This window comes from Monodon monoceros, unplaced genomic scaffold (assembly GCF_005190385.1).
Source record: "Monodon monoceros isolate NGI ecotype Baffin Bay Population unplaced genomic scaffold, NGI_Narwhal_1 Contig4772_ctg1, whole genome shotgun sequence".
Taxonomy (NCBI): domain Eukaryota; kingdom Metazoa; phylum Chordata; class Mammalia; order Artiodactyla; family Monodontidae; genus Monodon; species Monodon monoceros.
In genome coordinates, this window is record NW_021700640.1 from 1 (window position 1) to 8,825 (window position 8,825).

General features: G+C 53.1%; 1 protein-coding gene across 1 annotated transcript; it reads right to left on the reverse strand.

The window, feature by feature from the left end:
* Positions 1–195: 195 nt before the first annotated feature.
* On the reverse strand, positions 196–8,068 carry LOC114888209 (ryanodine receptor 1-like; the record flags this gene model as incomplete). The annotated part of the gene is made up of 8 exons (XM_029210265.1): positions 7,911–8,068; positions 7,543–7,781; positions 4,964–5,045; positions 4,305–4,435; positions 3,734–4,066; positions 2,442–2,682; positions 496–583; positions 196–385 (listed from the first exon to the last, which is right to left on the reverse strand). Coding segments are annotated over exons 2-8 (1,297 nt in total), but the record flags the coding sequence as incomplete, so codon positions are not given.
* Between the last annotated feature and the right edge of the window lie 757 nt (positions 8,069–8,825).

Sequence of the window (8,825 nt, forward strand, 5' to 3'; positions counted from 1 at the left end):
GGGGAGGAAGATGGGGAGGATGGTGACGGGGAGGAGAAAGCATGTAGGGAGGAGGGAGGAGATGGGAAAGAGGAGGGAAATGGGGGGAAGGAAAAGGACAGGAGGGAGGAGGTGGGGATGAGAGAAGGGGGAGGTGGGGAGGAAGGAGGAGGGAGATGGGCCTGCTATGAGGGCTGCAGGGAATGTGACTAGGACAGGGCAGGTCGGCGGGGTTAGGAGGGCCCAGGTAGGAAGCCCAGGAAGCTGTTCCCTCCCTCCCTGCGAAGTCCTCTTCCCAGAGCAAAGCACCCACCTTGGCCATTTTGCTCTTGCTGTCTGCAGTCAGAAATGACATGTTGTTGATCTCATTCTGGACCACGAAGTTCTGCTCTTCGCGCTTAAAGTTCTGGGGGTGCGGGGAGGCAGTGTTGGGGATCAGGCAGGGTGGGGGAGGGCATCTTTGGGCAGCAGCTTCTCGGCTTATAGAGAGGAGGGGCAGGGTGGGTGGGGACTCACGTGGGACTTGGACCAGTAGATGAAGATCTCGCCCACCATCCTGAACAGCTCCTCCGCATTGGGATTGGGCTCGGTCAGCCAGTGTGCCCTGGGCAGGCAGGGGAAGGGGCTGGTGAGGATGAGGGCAGGGACCCCCACAGAAGGGGGCCACGTGGAGAGACCTCAGGGGAGGGGATCGGAGACTCCAATGGGAGGGATAGAGCTTTCTAGGGTAATCTGGCCATTCAGATGATTTAAAAATTATCAATGACCTTTCCTTAAAAATTGTTTTTTCTTTCTCTAACCTTCTTATTGAAGTATTACATACAAAGTTTCAACTTGATGAATTATCACCAAGTGAACACACTTGTGTAACTGCTACCCAAATCAAGAAATAGAACATTTCCAGTCCCTGGTCTGAAAGATGCCCTTATCCAGACTTCTAGACCATGAATTTCTTTTTTAAGATTAAAAAAAAAATTTGTTCTTAAGATTAAAAAAAAATTTTTTTTAAGATTTAAAAATAATTTTATTTATTTATTTTTGGCTGCATTGGGTCTTCGCTGCTGCACGCGTGCTTTCTCTAGTTGCGGTGAGCGGGAGCTACTCTAGTTGCAGTGCGCGGGCTTCTCATTGCAGTGGTTTCTCTTGTTGCAGAGCACGGGCTCTAGGCGCGCGGGCTCAGTAGTTGTGGCTCACAGGCTTTAGACTGCAGGCTCCATAGTTGTGGCACATGCGCTTAGTTGTTCTGCGGCACGTAGGGTCTTCCCAGACCAGGGCTCGAACCCATGTCCACCGCATTGGCAGGCGGATTCTTAGCCACTGGCGACCAGGGAAGCCCCTAAAGATTTTTTTGATGTGGACCATTTTTAAAGTCTTTATTGAATTTGTTACAATATCGCTTCTGTTTTATGTTTTGGTTTTTTTGGCCGCGAGTCATGTGGGATTAGCTCCCCGACCGGGGATCGAACCTGCACCCCCTGCATCAGAAGGCGAAGTCTTAAGCACTGGAACACCAGGGAAGTCCCCTAGCCCATGAATTATTTTGGTCTGTTCTTGAATGTTACATAAATAGATGATACAATATGTACTCTCCTTAAAATTTTCTTGTTTCTTTCATTCAACCTGATGTTTGAGAGATTCATCCATGTTGCTGGGTGTTGCAACATTGCCGTGTAGTATTCCACTGTGTGAGTATACCTCACTTTACTTGCCCAAACTTTTTGACGCAACACTCCTAACTCCTAGGAATCTACCCTATAGCGATACCCACTCATGAGCACAAAGATGGGTGTACAAGGATGTATACAGCATGCATGCCACTGCTTTCTGCTTCGGCTCCCATGACAGACATAGCTAATCAATCCAAGCACCGTTTCTCACAAAGCCCTGATGCGATCTTAAAATCTTTTTCAACCCAGAGGGAACTTGGAGTTGAATCTTGCTCACTATCCCTGGATTTGGCTGCACCTAAGACTCAATAATTCTTTAAACGTTGCTTCTGATTTTAGGGAGATGTTAGCAATTGGTTGATACCTGCGCTTGCCCTTTTATAAAGACCTATGTTTCTGGGGGAAATCAGTCTGGCTGGATCTGGACTACCTTCCTTTCTTCTCTCAGTGATGGAGGAGGGGCTGACCATTGGACTTCACTGCACAAATCAGGCACCCTGTCTAGCCAAGCCTGAAGACTCAGTGCTGGGGGAGAGAAGTATGGCTCCTTATGGCTGACAGTGCAGCCCCCACAGGGCCTCAGATTCAGGAGGTTGAAAGGAGCAGAAGGGGAGAAAACACAGGCTGGCTTTGGTTGGTCCATAAGCAACAGGGGCTGGGGGTCAGAAGGTTGGGTAGGACTGAGTGAGAATTGCAAGAAGTTTATAGCAAGTCAGAGGCGAGAGGTCAGATGGGGTCCAAGGAAGCCAGGGGTCAGGCTGGGGTGTGTGTGGGGACGGCTGGGGACATGCTGACCTGTTGTTGTCCACGTAGCGGATGAGCAGCGGATAGAGGGCGTACAGGTCCCGGCAGAGTACAGAGAACTCATCCCGCACCAGGAGCTCGCCCTCCTCAGCTTCCGCCTTGGCCTCTAGGCGCAGCTGCTCCTCCTCGGACACCACCTTCCCTGCCCGCTTGCGCAGCCGCCCGATGGTGGGGATGAAGTGTGAGTGCAGGAGCTCAGGGCGGGCCCGGCTCACGATGGGCTGGGCAAACACTGCAGAACCAGAGGGGGCGCAGGTGCTGCTGGCTGGCCACTGACTCCAGCACCTGACCTAAGACCTCTGATCCCACCCCTGACCTCTGTTCCCATCCCACGACTTCCGACCTGTACCTCTGACCCAGCAGCTGTCATCGACCCCAGCTTGACCCTGGCTTCTGACCCCAGCCTCTACCTCTGATCCCACTCCTGACCTCCGGCTGTGACCTCTGACATAGCCCCTGATCCTGGATCCCAACCCTAACCCTTGACCTGAAACTGTGACCCCTCAGCCCGACACAAGTGCTTGACTTCTGACTCCAACAACTGAATCCTAACCTGGTATCTTACCCTAGCCTATGACATCTCACCCCAGTCTTTAACCGCTGACCTGGTCTATACCCCGACATACCTCACCACATGATTTCTGACTATGACCCTGGTTTCTTACCACAGCCTCTGACCTCTGACCCTGGCCTCTGACCTCAGCCCTGATTCTCTAGCTTGGCCCTGATCCAAAACTTAACTCCTGATAAGGAACTTACAAGTCATGATTTTTTTTTTTTTGGCCACGCCACGTGGCTTGTGGAATCCTAGTTCCCCGACCAGGGATCGAACCCAGGCCCCTACAGTGAAAGCCCAGAGTCCCAACCACTGGACCGCCAGAGAATTCCCCTGACATGGAACTTCTGAACCAGGAGCCCCAATCTTTTAAAGATTCATTTCTTGACCTCTGACCCAGAACCCTAACTGTCCATATCGGGGACCCTGGTATCTGACCTGGTCCTCTGACCCTTTGTATAAGGAACTCAGCCTTCTGACCCAGTTTCTAACCCATGACCTAACCCTCTTCAAGGCTCCAGAAATTCAGACTCCAGCCTGGAGGACTCCCAGGACCCATGCTTCCACCTCAGCCTGAGATTCTGACCCCTTAGGATGACCTCTGGCCTTGTGACCCCGAGAAAACTGAGCTCTGACTCCTCCCCACTGCCAGAAAACCATGGACCCCGGGATCTCCCTCTGAGACCATCAGGTCCAGGGACCGGAGCCCCAGGCCCGCCAGACCCACCAGCCAGCCGCTTCATCCACGAAGCCTCGTCAATGCCCAGGTTGTTGACGATGATCCGCAGGATGTTCCCCAGCAGGGAGTTGAGATGGTCGGAAGTGATGGCTGTGCAGGGTGGAGGGGCCCCTGCAGGCAGGGCAGGCGGGGGTGCCTCGGGTCCGCGCTCCCACCAGCGGGGCAGGTAGCTGCACAGCATGGGCAGCGTGATCTCGATGACGTGCGGCATCTCTGTGTAGCGGGCCCCCGACTCAGCCAGCCCCCCGATGTCTGCCATGAGCCGCTCCAACACCGGGATGTCAGGACACATCTCCTCCACGCTACTGGGGAGCCCCAAGACTGGGGTGCGGGGAGGGGGTCAGGGCATGCCAACCCATCATGCCCAGACCTCAGTGTCCACACCATAACCCAGAGCACCCACAAACTCTGGGGTTCCCCAATCTGGAGCGCCCCCAACCTGAGAAATCCTCAGCCCCTCAGAGCCCCGACTGGGCCACACTACCCACAGTGGGTCTCCCTGGAACCTGTGCAGGTGGAATATAACCCTGGACGGCTGCCCCAGCCCCGCCTGACTTACTGGCCCGCTCCCGGGGAGATTTGGTGGTGTACACTGAGCAGGCGTTATACTCGTTCAGCTGAGGTTCCAGGAACGCCACCGGCATGGCCGCTGCCAGGCAGGCGAGGCACTCGCCCAGGGCTGGCCGAAGCCTGGAAGACGAGGCTGTGCTCAGCTCCCACGCCCCCGCTGCCCTGTCCTGGATCCCAGTCCCTTCCTCCACAGAAGTGTCTCTCCCCAGGACACTTTGGGGCAGAGATGCCATTCACTGGTGGTCACCAATGCGGCCGGTTCCCTGGGTTTCCTGAGTGCCCTTTTGCTCTACCGGTGATTCTGGCACTGCCAGCGGCCCTCCCCAGTGCCCCCAGCATGCCTGGCTCCTGTGGGCCGCCAGGGTTTCTGCGTACCCCCTGCCAGCCCAGAACAACCTGGCATCCTGGCCGCCAAGCGCCTGTGCCCACCTGGCCCCCAACCAGTGGCCTCCACTTTCTTCACTGGCCTTCCTCCGTGCGTCCTCACGTGGCCATCTTGAGGAACTGCAGTGGCCACGGTGCGGACGTCTTTTGAAGACTTTGACCATTTCCCCGCTTTTCATTCACCCCCATATTCTCCTGTGCCCTCCCCTCCCTGGGCCCCCACAGTATCCACCCCAGCCCCAAACTATGGCTGTCTCTCCTTACTTTTCCACGTAAGGGTTCTTGGTGGTTCCCAGAGAGTAGATACTGCACAGCGTTCGGTAGCAAGAGACCTGGACATCATCCACTGAGGGAAAGAGGGAGGGTGAGGGTCCGTACAGGTTCTTCTCTAACCCCCTCCCTTGTCTCCAAATGACGGGTAAGAGCAGGGGCTGTAGAGCCAGCCTGCCATTTACAAGTTTTGTTACTTGAGCAAGTACCAACTCTCTCGCAGCCTTAGTTTCCCTCTCTGTAAAATGTGGATAATTATAGTATCTTCCTCATGGGGCTGTTGTGATGATTAAATGAGTCAATACTCAGAAAGCAACTGGAATAGGGCACACAGGAGGCACTCAATGAAGGCTAGGGGTTCTTGGAGAGGAGTCACGGATCTCTTGATGATAGTGATGGACACTCTCTCCAGCAAATGCAAACAGACATCCAACTGTGACTTCAATATTGGTTCTCCACATACCCCCCACCCCAGAAGGCCAGGTTAAGAACCTCATCAACTTCCTAAATGTCATGAGGCAAAAAGAGGGCAGGGGGACTGTTCTAGATTGAAAAGAGATGACAGAGACATAACAACCAAATGCAATGAGAGAAACTTCACTGAATTCTGAATTAAAAAAAAAAAATCAAAGACATTTTGAGGGTAATAGGGAAATTTAACTATAGTCAGGTTAGGTGTGATACTGCTATTGTGGGTACACAAAAGAACGTTCTGTAACATTCAGGTGTTGCAGGCTGAGTATTTAGGGATGAGGTGTCACTGTGTGTGTGCAACTCACATTCAAAAGTTCAACAAGGGCTTCCCTCGTGGTGCAGTGGTTAAGAATCTGCCTGCCAATGCAGGGGACACGGGTTCGAACCCTGGTCTGGGAAGATCCCACATGCCGCGGAGCAACTAAGCCCACGCACCAGAACTACTGAACCTGCACTCTAGAGCCCACAAGCCACAATTACTGAGCCCGTGTGCCACAGCTACTGAAGCCCGCGTGCCTAGAGCCCGTGCTCCGCAACAAGAAAAGCCACCGCAATGAGAAGCCCGCGCACAGCAACAAAGAGTAGCCCCCGCTCGCCGCAACTAGAGAAAGCCCACGTGCAGTAGCAAAGACCCAATGCAGCCAAAAATAAATTAAAATAAATTAAAAAACAAAAAGTTCAACAAAAAGTTTGGAAATACTTTCACTCATAAAGTGAAAGGTAAAACAAATGGGGCAGATTGTTAACAATTCTCTTCTTTCTACCTTTCTGTATGTTTTTAAAATTTCAGAATAAAATGTTGGAGGGATTCCCTGGCAGTCCAGTGGTTAGGACTCCTTGCTCTCACTGCCAAGGGCTCGGGTTCGATCCCTGGTTGGGGAACTAAGATCCCGCGTGCCCCATGGCGCGGCCGAAAAAAAAATGTTGGAGCTGGGAAAGAACCCCATCCAAGTGCTACTTCTTTAAAATTTTTGTCAATGTCAAATCAGCAGTGAGCTGAGACAGGCTTTCCCTACCCCTCAGTCCCCACAGCCCATCCTGGATGCCTCCGATCCCCTGGGCCCCTCACAACCACCGAACCCCAAACTGACCTTGGCATCTCCCTCAAACTTGTTATTTCTTCCAACTTGTCTCATGGAGGCCCCACTGTCCCCAGGTCCCCAGGCCAGGGCCTCACTCTGGATGCCTCCCCTCTACAGCCTATCTCCTCGGCCTCCAAGACATCTCTCCCACCAGCCCTTCCTGTCCTTTCCTGCCTCTGCCATGCTCTACCTCTTGTAGGGCTTTTTGAGTACCTGAACATACAACGTCTTCACCCCCTACTGGGTGTTTTATCTTGCCCGTGCCTCATTAACAACATTATGTTACACACTGTATGCATTATGTTACAAGATCCAGGCTGGGTCACACACTGTAGGTGCCATTTGGTAGGATAAATACAGCAGACACTGCCAACTGACTCCCAATACCTGCTCTTACCTTCTTCCTGCTCTTCTCTTCTTCCTGGTAAGAGACCTCCATACTTAGCTCAACACATGAATAAAGTCTACCATCCGAGCCTTCCTTACAGTGACATGTGGCCATATGCTAAGTTCCGGCCACTAGGATAAATGTGAGCAGAAGTGATGTGGGCCGTTTCTACGTTGTTCCTTTAAAAGAACTGAGGTGCCCTCCTCTGTTTTCTCTTGTCTCCTACTGGCTAGAATGAGAAGGTGATGGTGCACCCTCTTGGACCATATGGATAAAGGCAACATTTCAGGGATGGCAGAGCAACAAGATGGAAGGAATCTGGGATTCTGACATCATGATCAACATACCAGTAGACTGTTACATGAAAAAGAAATATATCTGTCACTTGTTTAAGCTACTGTGATTTAGGTTCTTTTGTTAGAGCTGTGGAATTAATGCTCTGATTAACTCATTCTCTTACCTACCAATTTTCTGAAATGAATGCACACTTTGCTTACGGCAATGTATCCTCTCAATAAATATAACACTGAAACACCTGCAGATTCTATCAGGCACACTGGGATGGGTGGTGTTGGTTGAACTGACACCCCCCCACCCCAACAACTGCCCTTGGGATCAGGAGCCCTTACAGATAACATCGTCTCCAAACTGGTGCTGGGCGATGTGCTGGAAGAGGGTGGTGAGCACAGGCAGCAGGGCCACGGTGGTGTAGGTGAGGTTCTGGCCCACACCCTTCACCTGCGTGCGTGTCTGCGACACCTTGCCTAGCCGCAGGTTCTCCACCATCTTCTCGATGTCCTCCGAGGCACTCTCAAAGAAGGAACGGAGGCCAGCCTTCACGATCTCGGGGCCAGACTTCATCACGGTCCTAACAGGGAAGTGGGGGCAAACCAGCTCCAGAATCTGAGATTCAAGATTGAGGGGAGTCTAGGAGCACAGGGGTTGGAGGTGGGAGCACGGTTAGAATGGGAGTGGGCACCACGACCCTTAGCCCCACCTGGCATCCAGGGAGCGTGCCAGGATATGAAGACAGTTGACCACAGCTGGGGCATCCGTCCCTGGGGGAGGAAGTTGGGCTTGGGTGAAGAAAGGGTTATGGGGACAGTACCTCCCTCTACAGCCAACTCAGCTGATCTCTCTTCATCCATCCCCACCCCACCTAGACTCCCATAGGCCCCTGTCCTTCCCTCATCCTGGCTGTGATCCCTCTGCCTGTCCCTCCCCCATCCTGGCCCTGACCTCTGGGCCGTCACCATCTGGTGACGAGTCTGAGAGTTCCATGACGGCAGGGCCCAGGACTATCCCATCACTGCTCTGTCCCCAGGACCACCCACACCATGTGCAAGTCCAGAGGAAGAACACAGTGAAAGTTGTTCAGATTAAGGTATGAACCGGGGCCATATTTCTTCAGGGGGAGGTTGTGAAGAGGGGAAGAGAGGGAAGATTGGGGAGAAGGGCTCGGGAGCAGAGCTACTTACCAAAGAGAGAGACTCGGTGACGGACAAGAGCGGCAAGCTTGCAGAAGAGGCTGAAGAAAGAGAGAGAAACAGGACAGGAGAAACAGGGAGCGAGGACACCAAGGGGACACAATGAGAGGAGAAGGGACAGGGAAGACAGGGGGAGAGGGACAGAAGACAGAGCCAGGAGGAGAAAGGATGATGGGGGAGAAAACGAAGGAGACAGAGGGGGTGCAGAGGGGCAGAGAGATGAACCGGCTTGAAAGTCACAAGCAGTAACTGGTATGCTGGGGGTGGGGAGTCCGGTCTGCCTTTCTGACAGGGTGACAAATTAGTCCCAGGTTGCCTGAAAGTCCCATGTCCTGGGGCACACCAGGACGGTTGGTCACCCTATAGCCCTTCCATCACCTCTGCAGGTAGACTGATCAGTGCCCAGCACCTAGGACAGAGCCTCT